The sequence below is a fragment of the Capricornis sumatraensis genome, chromosome X, assembly GCF_032405125.1.
Source record: "Capricornis sumatraensis isolate serow.1 chromosome X, serow.2, whole genome shotgun sequence".
NCBI classification, from domain to species: domain Eukaryota; kingdom Metazoa; phylum Chordata; class Mammalia; order Artiodactyla; family Bovidae; genus Capricornis; species Capricornis sumatraensis.
In genome coordinates, this window is record NC_091092.1 from 82,293,862 (window position 1) to 82,311,737 (window position 17,876).

At 38.5% G+C, this 17,876-nt stretch overlaps 1 protein-coding gene across 1 annotated transcript in view; it reads right to left on the reverse strand.

The window, feature by feature from the left end:
* Positions 1-17,876, reverse strand: part of AR (androgen receptor) — a 195,885-nt gene that overhangs the window by 70,585 nt on the left and 107,424 nt on the right. Inside the window, exon 2 of the mRNA XM_068962648.1 lies at positions 6,822-6,973. Within this exon, the coding sequence (XP_068818749.1) occupies positions 6,822-6,973 (152 nt within the window). The remainder of the gene's footprint in view (positions 1-6,821; positions 6,974-17,876) is intronic.

Below are 17,876 nucleotides of genomic sequence, written 5' to 3' on the forward strand. Positions count from 1 at the left end.
CAAAGAAGCTTGGCAGGCTACAGGCCATGGGGTCTCAAAGAGTTGGACAGGACTTAGCAACTAAACTATCACCACTTCACTTACTAACTGTTGATTAACTGAAAAAAAAAATCAGTTTGCTTACATGGAAAATCAGGAGGATGACCTCTCCCCTTGTTCCAGGTGGTTGGGAAGTTCAGATGGAAATGAAATATGACTGAAGAAATTTAAAGGTGTCCAGGGTTATGCTTAATAGGTTCCTTCAGGAAGGATCTGTATCTTGAGTATGTGAGCCTAATATCCCATGTGTAGTAATTATCCAGCAAATATATACTGACTGAACACAAGATAGATTACTACCAGGCCAATTCTTATGAAGTATTCAGTAAAATATAGGCACCAGTGTAGCCAGAAGCTGTGGTAATTCCAATGGGATGCATCAGGAGCCACAACATGGACTAGAAATAAATGGACTGAGAATTCTAATCCTTGCTCCCTTTATAAAGAATCATTAACTCCAACTCTCAGTTTCCTTTTCTGGATAGAGGGAAGTTCCCTTTTCTGTGCTCTCTTCTGAAAGGTACAAAACTTACCTGCCTCCTTGGAATTCTGAGAGCAGTTGCCAGCTCTGAAGAGGAGTGTGAACACTTGAATAATAGCTTCCAGAAGTATGCACACATGGCTATTATAACTGAAGAGATTGCTTTTTGAAATAATGAATTATCCCAGAATTCAGTTGTTATGAGGGACAGTGTGTTGGTTGCCATGGGACTAGACTAGAGACTACAGAAATAAGAAGTAACTCCTACCTCTGAAGAAAAAGTGGGTCTAACACTTACCTGTGCAATAGCAGCCAACTGCTAAAATCTACCACCCAGAGTTTCATAATTACCAAGAGATTCTCTGGGGATTAAAAACAAAAAAACAAAAAAACAACAAAAAAAAAAACCTTCTGGCTGCAGTATATGGATGGGCTTTAAAAATAGAACATATTTGGGAATAGTAAGGCAAGGTAAAGGGAGACAATGGACTCACGCGGCCTTGCAGGTGACATAGAAACTTCTTGTTAATCACTGTTTCATTAAATGCATTTGCTATAAATTATCAGCCACAGGGCCTTATATATCAGCAATGGCAAATTCTTGACATGGGCCCCAAATTGGGCTCTAATAAGAGACTTAGGTGAGCATCAACTAGAATGAGTTATAGAGGTAAATTATTTATTCTGCAGGCCTGTGGTCTAGTCCTATTATGAGGAAGACCAGAATTAAGCCAACAAATATGTAAAGACAAATAATCATAGGGAAATATATGGTAAATTCATAACTCAGCTGGCCACCTGGGCCCTACTTTCTCTGAGACAGAGAACTTTTCCATAACACTTCATACCAGATAGTCCTCAAATCTACCTTCTTCTATACTATCTGGGTTATGTGTGGCATCCGAGGGCTTCCCTCATAGTTCAGTCGGTAAAGAATCTACCTGCAATGCAGGAGACCCGGGTTCGACTCCTGGATCCTCTGGAGAAGGAAATGGCAACCAACTCTAGTATTCTTGCCTGGAGAATCCCATGGACAGAAGAGCCTGGCAGGCTACAGTTTACGGGGTCACAAGAGTCGGACACAACTTAGCGACTTAACTATTACTACTATGTGGCATCCAGCAAATTCACTCATACATATTTTATAATGGTTACAGTACAAAAGCCTAAAAATTATGTGGAATATTTTCAGTTTCTCCTCTGGGTATTGCAAGGTTGAGTGATATACCAGATCATCAGAAAAAAGTATCTTCTTCTAGCATTCCAAGAATGTTTTTTTTTTTTTTTTTTCCCCTATTTAGTGAAAAAATGCTCAGGACCTAAGCATTCTATGGAAGCAAGGTATACAAACTTTCACTGGCCATATCAGAAGAATGTTTAAAATTAGATAATCTAGAGAGTTACTAAGACAACAGAGATCAGAAAGAGCCAAATTTACTATGCAGATTTGTAAGCAGACCAGTGATCATCTAAAGCAAGAGTCGACAAACAGCAAAAATTCACAAGCCAAATTTAATGTGCTTTTTCTTTTTGGAAAATTCATTCTCCAAGAACTGAGAATGAATTTTAGATTTAAAATAGCTGAAAAAAAATTAAAAAAATAGTATTTAAAGGCATGTGAAAACTGAATGAAATATAAATTTCAGTGCCCATAAAGTTTTACTGGAGCACAGCCACACCCATTGGTTTTGTCTAGGACTGTATTCATGCTGCAAAGGCAGAGTTGAATAATAGCATCAGAGACTATATAGGCCACAAAGTCTGTTACTATCTGGCTCTTTACAGAAAAATATTTGCTGACCCCTAATTAAAGTCTGGCTATGATATTTAAAAAAAAAATCAGAGACAGATAAAAGATACTATGAGCTTTCTGAAAAAAAAAAAATCTCTAAGACTCATGCAATAAGGATCAGTCAACTTCTTGGCCAAAGACACCCGATGGAGGCCCTTTTGAAGTTACAAGTAGGACTTTATAGGTGGAGATAGTGGTAAAAAACAAACAAACAAACAAACAAAAAACGCCTGCCAATACAGGAGACATAAGAGACTTGGGCTCCATCTCTGGGTAGGGAAGATCCCCTGGAGGAGAGAATGGCAACCCACTCCAGTATTCTTTCCCAGAGAATTCTGTGGACCGAGGAGCCTGGCAGACTACAGCCCATAGGGTCGCAAAGAGTCAGACAGGACTGAAGCGACTTAGCATGCACACACAAAGTTGCAATTAGATCCTCCTAACATAGCTAACTTGCCCCTGGGAAATGTTACTCCTAAAGTCAGGGAGTGAAGAGGACACTGATATGCACCAAAAACTCTCTGCAAGACTCCAAACAAGAAGTAATATTCGATTCCACATGAGTTGAGGTGGGAAAGAGTAGATTTAAAGGACAGAAAGAGTTCAATGAGGGTTCACTTACATTTCTTCCCTCACAGAAACCTGGGGAGAGAGAGAGAATCAAAGCCATACTTATATAAAATTTGCCAAGGATACTAAATTGGGACATATTGTAAACATCAGTGAGGATGGTGTAATTCTTTGAGTTCAGAATGTAAACTACAGTTTCAATTTTATGATGTGTACCAAACAGTGCTCCATGCGTACAAAACAAATGGATGTACAATCTCCAATGTTTTACTAGAAAATGTCTGAAAAATAGTAAATTCTTGAGCACATAATGCACATGATGAATTAATTAACCCTCTTTGAAACATGATGAGGTAGAGATGAGGATTCATATCCTGATTTTCCAGATGAGAAAATGGAAAAGAAAGGAAGTTATCCAGCCATGGTCATAGTGCTGGGAGAAGAGGGAATCTGAGTCCTGACTTTTAACTCAGCCCATCCACAGTGCACTCTCTGAGCTGGCTCTATCCTCATCTGAAGATTGGTTTTTGTAAGAGATGGGAGCTAGGATTCACCATCTTCTAGGAAGGCAAAACCAAATGTGCATACAGGTATAAATGCACATGTTTGCTGAAATAACAGTGATGGTGTTTGTTATTTGTAGAATTGTCATAAAAAGTCTAAGCTGAAAGGGCATTTTAAAAGTATCTTAGTTTAACTCCCTTATTTTACAGACAGGGAAAACTGAGGTCCCAACAGGGAAATTTTCTTAGCCAATGTCACAAAACTAAACCCCCTCTGAGCCTCTACTCTGCTCAAGGATATCACCTTCCTTTGACTTCCTGGTCTTTTTGATAACATCCAACATGCCTTCCCTTTCACCTTCCCACTCATCCCACCCACCACCACTAGCTAATTCTCTACATGCTTGTTTCAAACCCAGAGACCATCCTCTCAACAGCACATACCTAGACACACACATGCACACACAGACACACATTCTTTTAATAAGCTTCCATCAAGCAGGTTTTAATGATTTTAACCCCCATGGCCTACAGTTGTTTTTTATCATCATTTTTAATCCCCAAATAAGCAGATTCTTCCTTGACTAGCTTCACCTTCACCCTAAACTCCCAGCAATACTGACAATGAGAAAATGTGAGGCTCTCTTTTCTTCTTCCTCAACAGGAAAACCTGGCTAGATTACAATCGACTCTTTGCTGAGTCTTGCACCAATGACAGCATTAAAGCCTCATGGTTTATGAACTACCAAAGCTAGAAATGGATTTTTTTCTGACGTGCCAGGCTTTTAAGTCTTGTACCTGTGCCCAGTCCAAAGATTTCTGAAACCCTGAATAAAGTGGTAATCAACACTCTGAATACTCCATCTGAGTTAACTGACAACAACAAACAAATTAGGAAGAAAAGATTTGTTCTCCCACTCCCTCCAAGACAGGTGGAATTCCAAGTTTCAACAAGGCAGATTCAGAATCACCTTTAGAAAGGCCAATTGGGCAATAAAGATGCATTGTAAAAATGAAAAAAAAAATCAATAAATGCTCTGCAGGTAATAAGACAGCCCCCTGCCTTCAAACAGAGATAATAATGGCAGTAAACTGCAGCCACCAAACTTTAAAGGTAAAAGAAAACACCAATACTTTTTTTCTTTTTGCTTTGTTTCATGTTTTTTAAATAACTTTCTCCTGTCCCTCAAAGGGCTCAGAAATGGAAGCTGGGGTTCGCATTCCAAAGGAACCAATGGGCTAGATAGTTTTGTAAAGAACCCACTGAAGATTTTAATATTTCAAGGAGTTTAGAGCATTTGGCTCCATGAGCTCACAGAGGCTCATTTTCTCAAAGAAAATATTACCAACTTTCTCTAACAAGTGATTCTAGGGTCTGAAGAATTTTGAGACCTTGCTGGATTTCCAAATGCTTGGCAATTTGAGTGATCACCCCTCTCCCAGCTTCCTTGGTCTCAAATAGTCCAAGATCCACATAATAGTAGAGCTCCTCCCAAGCAGCCCTGCCAGCTGCCCTTCTGCCTGCCTCCCTCCTTCAGCCCTAATTTCTGTAGAAAGCTCCCATGTGGAATATGTTATGACAGCAAAATCTTCCCTTTCACAATATAGTTGATCATTTCCACAGTTTTCCAAAAACAACAATATCGTGACCCAGATTTTTAAAACCCAGAGGCAGCATCAAATACAATCTAATCTATCTAACTATTGAATTTGCTTTTTGCTTACTTTCTTGAACTCTTTTTCCCATCGGATATAGTTGCTATTACTGTGGTGCCAGGGCTTACTGACACATTGCTTTTGATGGGTGCAATGGTTCCTTTTCTGCTCTATAGATAGGGCTTAACTGAAGCCAAGGTATGGGAAAGAGGCAAGTTCTTACTGGAGATATTGGGGTGATCTGAAATCTTTGGCGCTACTCCTCATTTCCTTTTCTGACAACCATCCTTTTGTGAGTAATCTTAAGGAACGAAGACACTGATCTCTGTCTCTTTCCAAACTGCCTATGCCTGGGCACTGGGGCACTGGACCTCATATTGCTCAGTTTAAGCAGTAGCAATGTGTCACTCAGCATTATGGGTGGAACATGCAGCGTGCTTTCTTTAATGCTAAATGGTATCTGTCTTCTTATTGCCTGGGGAACTAGAAGACAACAAAATAGGTTTCCATTTTATAGGTATTTCTTTCACCTGGCCAAAATGGTGAAAAGATAATCATCATTCCAATTGGCTATCAATAGGGAGACCAGTTAAAGAGCACACACTTTCTAATTTTTCTCTAGTTGCCAAGAACTCTGTGGTGCTTCTGCTGTCCTCTGATGGGTGTCACCACATTCCTGCTGAAAGATGTGGCCAATATACCTGCCACTTTTAAGACTGTCCTCAGAGATTATAGCTTTATATAAGGAAAGGGTGTCTCTTTCAGTTCTGACTTAAAATTTCCAGGCCAGTGAGAAGGAAGAAAAATGTCTTGGCAGGAAGTGCTTCCTTTGTGAGAAGTGGAGGCAGGAATAGATACTGGTGTTTAGCAACTGAGTCTGCTCCCAGAGCAGAGCATCTCTGTCTAGAAGCTGTTCATTAGTGTGCTTTCAAGAAGGAATACTTAGTACAGGATGGGGAGTGAAGTGGATGGGTAGGAGGCTTAAGCCTAGGGAGATTGGAAAGGAAGGAGGCAATAGCATATATAGGAGGTTTGGAAGTGTAGGCAGTCTTCCTGCTGTAAGATGTAACCTGAACACCTCTTGGGGCTAAGCAGATATTAATTATTTTAAGCTAAATAACACTAAGGAGCCAGTTTTTGAGGCCACTTAGCCAAATATAAGATACAACTTAGCTTAGGGTTATGGGCTATTGAACAGGGTCTGAGGGAGAGAATAAAACTTTCTTATCACTTTGGATACTTATCTACCTAGGAGCTATTAATGCAAAAAGGCCCCAAGGAGGCAGCAGCAGGAGGGAGCAGGTGCATAGACTGATGGTCTGCTGAACAGTGAGAACACTTCCTTTCTGGGGCCGAGGCCAGGAAGCCTTCACTAAGGAATAGTCTTGTATTCACCACAGAGTACAGGCTGGGGACTTGGTCTGGATTTCTCCACTTCTAACCTCTCTAATAAGGACATTTTTTCCCTCACTAGGCAGGAGAATGGAACACAAGCAAGGAGGAAATTAAATCTTTTCAAATAATTAATTTTTTCTTTTGTTCCTAGGACCCACCAAGCTCCAAGCACCAGCTGGGACCAACTTCATTGCCTGTACTAACAAGGCTGCCAAAGACAGGGGTCCAGCAAGTATGAAAATTGACTTTTTAAGGCTCTTAGGTTCTTTGAACCAACACTGCCAGTGACTTTGTCCCAGAGATCATAAAATCCTGAGTCCTGATAGACTGGTGTCTCTTTTTAGAAGAGAAAGGGAGAGAACAGTGAGTGTCCAAGATCCTTTACCTTCAGCGGCTCTTTTAAAAAAGACTTTGCAGCTTCCACAAGTGAGAGCTCCATAGTGACAGCCAGAAGCTTCATCCCCACAAATCAGGCAGGTCTTCTGGGGTGGAAAGTAATAGTCGATGGGCAGAACATGGTCCCTGGTGGTCTCCAAACTGAAAAGACCCAAGAGAAATAATGCAACACATGTCAGTAGTTGGCAGAAACAAGAAGGTAGAAGTCTGAATCTTCAAGATTAAACTGCATGTGTAAATTATTATTTATTCTTAACAGAGTCAGTGTGAAGCTGAATTTTCCTTGGACTTTTCCTAGGGATTATTTTTGTAGGGTTTCCTATCATGTGGACAGGGCCCTTCTGGATCCTATGAAAGGATTTGAGAAGTTTTCTGAAATCAGCCAGTCCCTTGGGCTATGTCTGCATGAGGGACGGATGAAGGCAGAAACCTGAGGTAAACGTCTCTAACTTAAGGTGGTGGTCATGAAACAACTTCAGAGTAATTAAATGGTATTAACTCAGTCCTAAAACCTTACTTATCCAAAAGGAGACCTATGGCGATACCAGACTAAGCATCAAAGCAGTTTGATGTGCTTTGTTCTAGTTCTCTGAGCCTTACTCTCATCTGTAAGTAGGAATAATATTAGCCAGCCTACTGAACTACTTGTGTGAGCAGAAGTATAAATAAGCCAAAAGGATAAAAAGCTCTTGTAATGAATACAGAAGTGAGGAATTACAATTAGTATTTTCATGCTAGTCCTTTTTTTTTTTTTTTTCCATTCCCTTTCTTTCCTTAGGAATCTATCTAGATAACATGGACATTTCCCCATTTCCATTCTATAACAAAAAGTAGCAGTTAATGTTGGATGCATTAATGGACAGTGATGATGGAAATCTTTCAGGCAACCCTCTAAACACTTAGCCATTAGAATACTCATGTTCCTTGGTCTAAGAGTTTCAAAGGTCATCTAGTTAACTGTCTATCTCCAAGAGGATCTGTGCCTGTGTCCTTCCAGGTGGCCTGAAAGAGAGAGCCAAAAGCCCAATCCTAAAACCTTAATGGAAAGGTAGATCTTAGTCTCCCACAGTAATAAATTTAAGTTTAAATAAAGGGAACATGGTTCATACTACTCAAAGGTCAACTTTTTTCTCTCCTATGTCTTATGTCTAATCATTAAACAAAACATATGTGGTTTCCTGGGTTAAACTGCTACAGGTAAGTGACAACTGCCTATTCTCTTATCCAAAAGAATGCAACCACTATTTTACTTACTTTTTTTGCTTTTACTTATTTATTGGAGTATAATTGATTTATAATATGGTGTTAGTTTATGTTGTACAACAAAGTAAATCAGCTATATGAATACATATATCCCTTCCCTCTTGAACCTCCCTACCCCCTATCCCACTTTCTCTAAGTCCTCACAGAGCACCATGCTGAGCTCCCTGAGCTATACAGCAGCTTCCCACTGGCTATCTATTTTACATATAGTAGTGTATACATGTCAATCTACTCTCCCAATCCATCCAACCCTCCCTTACCCCACTGTATCCACATGTCCATTTTCTATGTTTACATCTGTATTCCTACCCTGCAGATTCATCTGTACCATCTTTGTAGATTCCATAAATATTCATTAATATATATTTGTTTTTCTCTTTCTGACTTATTCCACTCTGTATAACAATAAAGGCTGAGGAAAATGTGGAGAAAACAAAAACCTTCTTGCACTGTTGGTGGGAATGTAAATTGATACACCACTGAGGAGAAGAGTATGGAGGTTCCTTAAAAAACTAAGAATCTATAACTGCCATATGACCCAGCAATCCCACTCTATTGGGGATATACCCTGAGAAAACCATAATTCAAAAACACACATATATCCCCAATGTTTACTGCAGAATTATTTACAATAGCCAGGACATAGAAGCAACCTAAATGTCCATCAACAGATGAGTGGATAAAGAACCTGTGATACATATACACAGTGGAATATTACTCAGCCATAAAAGGAACAAAATTGGTTCATCTATAGTAATGTGGATGGACTTAGAGTCAGTCACCATTTTTATGAGTACTTCTTTCTTACTAAGGCAAGAAGGAAGGAAAATAGCCCTAATGATAGCCTGTTTGCTGTGTTGCATGATTTCAACTCCTCAAAACACCACTGTGAAACATTTATTATTATTATATCAAATGAAGAAATTCAGACTGAGAGTGGAGAAGCACAAAACTTTTTGAAATCAAGTACAGGAATCTCTGACTTCAAATCTAACACAGCGTCCATTACCCTATTGTCTTCTCAGTAATCACCTTCACTTTCTACCCATGATTCTTTGATTATCATACTCAGCAGAACCATCAGAATCCCCAAAAAAGCCTGAAATGTTATGCTCCTCTCAACCCTAAGTGAGAAACCTTGGCAGGGCAAGAGCAAAGAAGGCTTTCACTCAGGCTACACTTGACAAGCACTTTATCTCTAAGAGACAAATAGCCTTTATTCACAGCCAAAATACAACAGAAAACACTCAGAAACTTCTGCTAATATGCAAACCCAGCAGCTGATTATGGTGGCCTATCTTTTCCCCCATAATTCATCCCAAGCCAGCAGGAGTCTATCCACCAAAATAAGACTAGGAAGGCCATGAGTTCCACAGGAAAAAAGCTCAGTTCCCATATATGAATGAGCCAAAAGCTAAGAACATCATTCCTTTGGCTAAAAATGTCATTTCATTGGGTAAAAATTGTCATTAAAAAAATTAATTTATTATTCATCTTCTTACATTTCATGACTTCTATAACTAATAAAAACAGTTCAAATACAATCAGAAGGACATGTAATATTAAGGCACTTTATGTGCCAGGCCATTTCATATATATCATCACATTTAATCTTCCCAACAACTGTGCGAGGTAGTTCTATATCATCCCTATATTATAAGAGTGGAAGCTGCTGCTCAGGAAAACTCAGTAAACTTGTTCAAGATCACTGTTCTAGTAAGTGGAAATGCCAGGTTACCATCCTAGGTAAGTCCAACTGCAAAGCATAGATTTGTAACCAATGACTAACCATATTATGAAATTGAAGGTCTAAATTAGGTAGATAGGTTCAACTCAACCCCTATGGACCAGGTAGAGGTCTAGGTGTTGGGAATATACTCATGATCAAGATATGAACTTTGCTTCTAAGCAACTTACTATCTACTACAGAAGAAAGACAGGAAGCAAAGAACTGTATAATAACATAGCAGATTATATAATAAAGCAAAGTGTGTACTGCTACAGATGAGAAAGTACCTCAAAGATAGAAATGCTTTTTGAAAGATATGTTGTTGTTGTTTAGTCACCAATTTGTGTCGAACTCTTTGTGACTCCATGGACTGTAGCATGCCAGACTTCCCTGTCCCTCACCATCTCCCAGAATTTGTCCAAGTTTAAAAGTATAAATATATGCATGTATGTATATACAAATACATATATGTATTTACATTGAGTGACTGAACTGAACTGATATTTACATATGTAAAATGACAGTAGTTATTATTATATGAATGAAAAGTAAATATTAGATAAACAAAATATATATGTATATACATGCATATATATATATTTATGTATATATAAAATAATGACAGTAGCTATTATTATATGACTGAAAAGTAAATATTAGATAAACAAACTGGGAGCCTGCATAGAGTAAATAAGTGGTCCTTTTAGAGACTTTAAAAATAGAAAATTTCATCCATATTAAAATTTAAAATACAAGTTATTTAAAAGAATCTAATCAATCAAATTTATAGCCAATACTCCAAGACGGAAAAAAAATCATTTTATTTATTGGGGCTTTCCAATAAATAAAAACAGTAAAGAACCTGTCAAAAATGCAGGACACCCAAGTTCAACTCCTGGGTTCGGAAGATCCTCTGGAGAAGGAAATGGTTACCCATTCCAGTACTTTTGCTTGGAGAATTCCATGGACAGAGATGCCTATACGGCTACTGTCTATGGAGTCACAAACATGACTGAGTAACTAACACTTGATTTATAAGATATGAATATAATGAAACACACCTCAGATAAAAATAACTATGGATAAAGAAGCTGTGGTACATATATACAATTGAATATTGCTCATCCATAAAAAGGAACACATTTGAGTCAATTCTAATGTGGTGGAAGAATCTAGAGCCTATTATATAGAGTGAGGTAAGACAGAAAGAGAAAAACAAATATTGTATATTAACACATATATATGGAATCTAGAAAGTTGGTACTGATGAACCTGTTTGCACAGCAGCAATAGAGATGCAGACACAGAGTACAGACTTATGGACAAGGGGAATGGGGAAGAAGGAGAGGGTGGGTTGTATGGAGAGAGTAACATGGAAACATATACACTACCATATGTGAAATAGATAGCCAATGGGAATTTACTGTATGACTCAGGGAACTCAACCCAGAGCTCTGTGACAATCTAGAGGGGTGGGATGATGGTAGGAGGTGGGAGGAAGGTTGAAGAAAAAGGGGACATATGTATATCTAAAACTATACAAAAAAGATCTTCATGACCCAGATAACCATGATGGTGTCATCACTCACCTAGAGCCAGACATTCTAGAGTGCAAAGTCAAGTGGGCCTTAAGAAGCATCACTACAAACAAAGCTAGAGGAGATGATGGAATTCCAGTTGAGCTATTTCAAATCCTAAAAGATGATGTTGTGAAAGTGCTGCACTCAATATGCCAGCAAATTTGGAAAACTCAGCAGTGGCCACGGGACTGGAAAAGGTCAGTTTTCATTCCAATCCCAAAGAAAAACAATGCCAAAGAATGTTCAACCTACTTGCACAATTGATCTCATGGCTCAGATGGTAAAAGCATATGCCTACAATGCGGGAGATCCGGGTTCGATCCCTGGGTCGGGAAGATCCCCTGGAGAAAGAAATGGCAACCCACTCCAGTACTCTTGCCTGGAAAATCCCATGGATGGAGCAGCCTGGTGGGCTGCAGTTCATGGGGTCACAAAGAGTCGGACACGACTGAGTGACTTCACTTTCTTCTTTCTTTCACTTCTTTTCTTTCTTTCCTTACACACTAGTAAAGTAATGCTCAAAATTCTCCAAGCCAAGCTTCAGCAGTATGTGAATTATGAACTTCCAGATGTTCAAGGTGGATTTAGAAAAGGCAGAGGAACCAGAGATCAAGTTGTCAACATTTGTTGGATCATAGAAAAAACAACAGAATTCCAGAAAAACATCTACTTCTGCTTTATTGACTAAGTCAAAGCCTTTGACTGTGTGGATCACAACAAACTCTGAAAAATTCTTAAAAAGATCGGAATATCAGACCACTTTACCTGCCTCTTGATAAATCTCTATGCAGGTCAAGAAGCAACAGTTAGAACTGGACATGGGACAATAGACTGGTTCCACACTGGGAAAGGAGTACGTCAAGGCTGTATATTGTCACACTGCTTATTTAACATATGCAGAGTACATCATGCGAAATACTGGGCTGGATGAAGCACAAGTTGAAATTGAGATTGCCAAGAGAAATGTCAATAACCTCAAATACACAGATCTGTATGTGTATTATGCTTATGGCAGAAAGCAAAGAAGAACTAAAGAGCCTCTTGGTGAAATTGAAAGAGGAGAGTGAAAAAGCTGGCTTAAAATACAACATTCAAAAAACAAAGATCATGGCATCTAGTCCAATCACTTCATGGCAAGTAGATGGGGAAACAGTGGAAACAGTGACAGACTCTTTTCTTGGCCTCCCAAATCACTACAGATTGTGACTGCAACCATGAAATTAAAAGATGCTTGCTCCTTGGAAGAAAAGCTATGAGACCAACCTAGACAGCATATTAAAAAGCAGTTTGCCAACAAAGGTCTATCTAGTTAATGCTATTGTTTTTCCAGTAGTCATGTATGGAAGTGAGAGTTGGACTATAAAGAAAGCTGAGTACTGAAGAATTGATGTTTTTGAATTGTGGTGTTGGAGAAGACTCTTGAGAGTCCCTTGGACTGCAAGGAGATCAAACCAGTCAATCTTAAAGGAAATCAGTCCTGAATATTCATTGGAAGGACTTATGCTGAAGCTGAAACTCCAATACTTTGGCCACCTGATGTGAAGAACTGATTCATTGGAAAAGGCCCCAATGCTGGGAAAGATTGAAGGCAGGAGGAGAATGGGATGACAGAGGATAAGATGGTTGGATGGCATCACAAACTCGATGGACATGAATTTGAGCAAACTCTGGAAGCTGGTGATGGACAGGGAAGCCTAGCATGCTGCAGTCCATGTGGTCGCGAAGAGTTGGACACGACTACGTGACTGAACTGAACTGATGGCTGATTCAGGTTGAAGTGTGGTAGAAACCAACACAATATTGTAAAACAATTCCCCTTCAATTAAAATTAAATAAATTTAAAATGTAAAAAAAAAAAAAAAACCTGTGGAAAAAAAGGATGTGGAAGAGTAGGAGAAATAATGAAGTTAATTTTACAATTTGAATTTTTCATAATTACAACCCACTTTGGCTAGAAGCCTGAGATATGACCTTACCATGCCAGTAGGATTCCCACTGACACTGACAAGGGGAATACTGCCATTCTGTCTCATGGACTGATCTTCTGGCACTGGAAATGAAAATTCCGATTGCAGTCTTTCTCCCATGTTTGTATTCTAGAGAAACTCATGCATGTTTGTACCAGGAAGTATGTGCAGAAATGGACATTGCAGCTTTGTTTATAGAAGCAGACATGATACAGAAGAAAGAGTGAATAAATTATATCATATTCATTCAATGAAATACAATTCAGCAATGACAAGAAACAGAGTACGTCTACAAAGAGGTGAATTTTCACAAACTAATGTTGCAGGAAAAAAACATAACTCATAATAGCCTACATACAATATGACTCAATTGGATAAAGTTTAAAAAGAAGTAGAAGCAAACAATATGTAATTTGGAAATATATACGTGAAAAACATAAAAATGCCAGGGAGTAATAAACCCCAAATATAGCATAGTGGTTATCCCTGAGGAGGTAATGATATAATGAAGGGAGGTACAAATTGATTTATGCATTCAGTAAAAAACATGTATTAAGCACCCGTTACATATTAGGCACCATTCTAGGTCCAAGGGTTAGGTTGGGGACAATAAAAATGTTAATGTTCTCATTACTTGATTGGGGTTCATGAATGTTGCTTTATTATCATACTATATAAGTAACTTGAATGTTACATGTATTCCTTTGTGTAGCTATAACACAATTTAAAAAACAAAAGACTAAAAGAACAACCTCTGAAATTTCTAACACATCCCTAAATAACTCTAACTAGAAGCACAGCAGAGGTTTCCTTTGAGAATAAGTAAGGGCAGAATTTGCACACAACATTGTGTTTTTTCCCACCACCCCTGGGTTATGTGCTCATTTATTATCCCAATGAGCGACATTTAGTTTCATGAAGTCTGAAACAAAAGTCCTGCCGCATAAAATGGAAATTTCCCAAACAAGAACATGATTTGCTTTTCTCCAATGGTTTCACAATTAATTAAATGAAAGTGGATTACTAGAAAGCTATAGGCTTACAAACGCCAGCTCAACCATGAGAAACTTGGGCTCAGAAACCCTTAGCACCTAGTTATAATCTCAGTCTCTCTCTCTCTCTCCCTCCCTGTGTCTCTCTCCCTTCCTCTCTTTTTCACTCCTTCTCTATCTCTCTGGATCTCTGTCTCCCTGCCTTTCTCTATCTCTTTCTTTCTCTTTGTCTCTCAGACTTGAGGATACTTTAGATACCTTAAGGAGTCTGACTAATGTAAGCAAAGATCCTCAATGACTATGGAACCAGGATGAAATGTAAAAGTCACAGACCAGTCTTCCCTGTTTGGGAGAGAATGTAAAATCAGTAGGGCTTTTGAGCAAGTCAGACCTGGGTTAAAACCTTGCCTCTACCACTGAACCTTGGGCTTAGTAATTAGGCTCTCTGAGATCAACTTGCCTTATCTAAAAAGTGAGGATATTTTCTGCCCTTAGGGCTTTTGTGAGACTTATATTGAATAACAAATGTTAACCCTTTCCCTCTATGCCTGTCACATGGTGGCTGTATTGTAAGTCTAGGGTGCCATTATCTTGTGTTGTGCCATAAAAAATGAAATCTCTTATAGTCTTAAAATAAAAAGGACAATTGTTCTTGGCTATACAGTGTTTTTAGTGAAAGTTTTAGTCTAGCTCAGTCATGATTGACTCTTTGAGACCCCATGGACTGTAGCCTGCCAGGATCCTCTGTCTATGAAATCCTCCAGGCAAGAATACTGTAGTGGGTTGCCATTCCAATTTCCAGGGGATCTTCCCAACCCAGGGATTGAACCTGGGTCTCCTGCATTGCAGGCAGATTATTTTCCATCTGAGCCACCAGGGAAATCCAATACAGTGTTTTTAAGGAATAGAAAATACAGATGGAGAGAGAAGAGCAAAAGGCTATATATGTGAAACTGTATCATTTTTGTACATACCTCTGTACTTTTCAAACAAGAAAGGATTTAGGAAACCACCAAATATCTTTATAGAGCATCATATTTTCCTCATGTGGAATAATTAAAATTTTTTATTAATGACATTGTGGAATATAATGAAAACTTTACATGAATTTCTAAGATAAAAATCAAAGAGTTCAAAGTTATTTTCTCTTCACAGATGGCTTGAACCTACTTTTTTGAGGGTATAATGGATATTTCAGTAGTAAGCCTCTTTTCCCCTGACAGCCTGAGATTTGAAATTTGATGAATATCTGTTCAAGAAAACAGTCATGGTTTCTTTTAAAAGTATTACATGAGTTTATGTTATATCTCTCAAATTCTCTTTAGTGATGCCTTTTGTTGAAATGGGAAAGTAAACAGGTAGAACATATGGTTTTCATGGTCATCTTTGCCATTTTATAATAAGTCGCTGAACAAATAATTTTGCTTAAATTTCTTCATGTGCAAAATGTATAAAGAAATATGGAACTCACAAGACTGCTATGAAGATTCCATGATATTCTGGAGGTAAAGCAGCTTACATCATTGCTGAGAAGACAGTGGGATTTTGAGAAACATGCCTTGAATCCATGGAAAATATTACCATCTTAACAATGCTAAATATTCTCACAACAGAACCCAACTCCACACACCAGTCAGTCAGCACCAGCACCAAGAGTCCTGGGGCCACAGAATAAGCTGCACCAAGCCTCAGCCCTCCCCATCCACAAGCTGGTACCAGGCTTGGAACCTCACAGGATGTGAAGCCAGCCATACGAGGGCCAAGCTCTGCCTATCAGGGGTTGGCACTAGCCCCAGGAAGCCTTTGGACACACTGCCAGCTGAGTCAGGATATAGCCCCACTCACCATCATGCTGGGAGCCAATGCACAAAGGAAGGCCTGGTAGAAATCAACCACACCTACCAGCATTCCCACAGTAGTCAGCCTTGTCACAACAGACGGGCACACACATATATAAGGGGGCACCATCAAAACATATTTCTGTGATGAACAGAGGGGAAGTGCTTCTGGATCTCATAGAACATTCTCTATATTAGATCACTTCACCAATACTGTGAAACACAATAACTGATCTGCCTAAAAAGCAGAATAAAAACAGAAAATTAGGTAAAATGAGGAGACAGAATATATTCCAAATGAAGGAACAAGACAAAACCTCAGATAATGAACTAAATGAAATGAAGATAAACAATATATCCAAAAAAGAGTTCAAGTTAATGATAATAAAGGTGCTCGATGAACTTGGGAAAAGAATGGTTAAACAGAATTTTTAAACAGATATAGAAAATACAGAGAAAAATCAAACAGAGCTGAAGAATACAACTAAAATAAAACATAGATTAGAAGGAGTCAACCATAGATTAGGTGGTACAAAGGAATGAATCGCCAAACTGGAATATAAACTAGTGGAAATCATCCAGGCTGAAGATAAAAAAAAAAAATTAATTTAAATTTAAATATCTAAATGAGAAAAGTTTAAAAGATCTATGGGAAAACATAAAGCATACAACTAATCACATTATAGGGATTCCAAAAAGAGAAGACAAAGATAAATGGGCATATAGCTTATTTGAAGAAAAAAAGCTGAAAACTTCCCTAATTGGGGAAAGGAAGAGGACACTAAGGTCCAGAAAACACAAAAAGTCCCAAACAAATGAATGGTAAAAGATCCAGGTGATGGAAGTAACGTCCGATGCTGTAAAGAACAATATCGCATAGGAATCTGGAATGTTATGTCCATGAATCAAGGTAAATTGGAAGTGGTTAAACAGGAGATGGAAAAAGTGAGCATTGATATTTTAGGAATCAGTGAACTAAAATGGACTTGAATGGGTGAATCTAATTCAGATGAACATTATATTTACTACTGTGGGCAAGAATCCCTTAGAAGACATGCAGTAACCCTCATAGTCAACAAAAGAGTTCAAAATGCAATACTTGGGTGCAATCTCAAAAATGACAGAATGATCTCTGTTGGTTTCCAAAGCAAACCATTCAATATCAGAGTAATACAAGTCTATGCCCCAACCACTAATGCTGAATAAGCTGAAGTTGAATGGTTTTATAAAGACCAATAAGAACTTCTAGAATTAACACTGAAAAAATATGCCCTTTTCACCATAGTGAATGGAATGCAAAAGTAGGAAGTCAAGAGTTACCTGGAGTAACAGGAAAATTTGGCCTTGGAGTACAAAGTGAAGCATGGTAAAGACCAACAGGGTTTTGCCAAGAGAAGACATTGGTTATAGCAAACACCCTCTTCCAAAAACACAAGAGATGACTCTACACATGGAAGTCATCATATGGCCAATACCAAAAGCAGATTGATTATATTATTTACAGCCAAAGATGGAGAAGCTCTATACAGTCAGCAAAAACAAGACCAGGAGTTGAATGTGGCTCAGATCATGAACTCCTTATTGCCAAATTCAGACTTAAACTGAAGAAAGTAGGGAAAACTACTAGACCATTCAGGTATGACCTAAATCAAATCCCTTACTGTTATACAGTGGA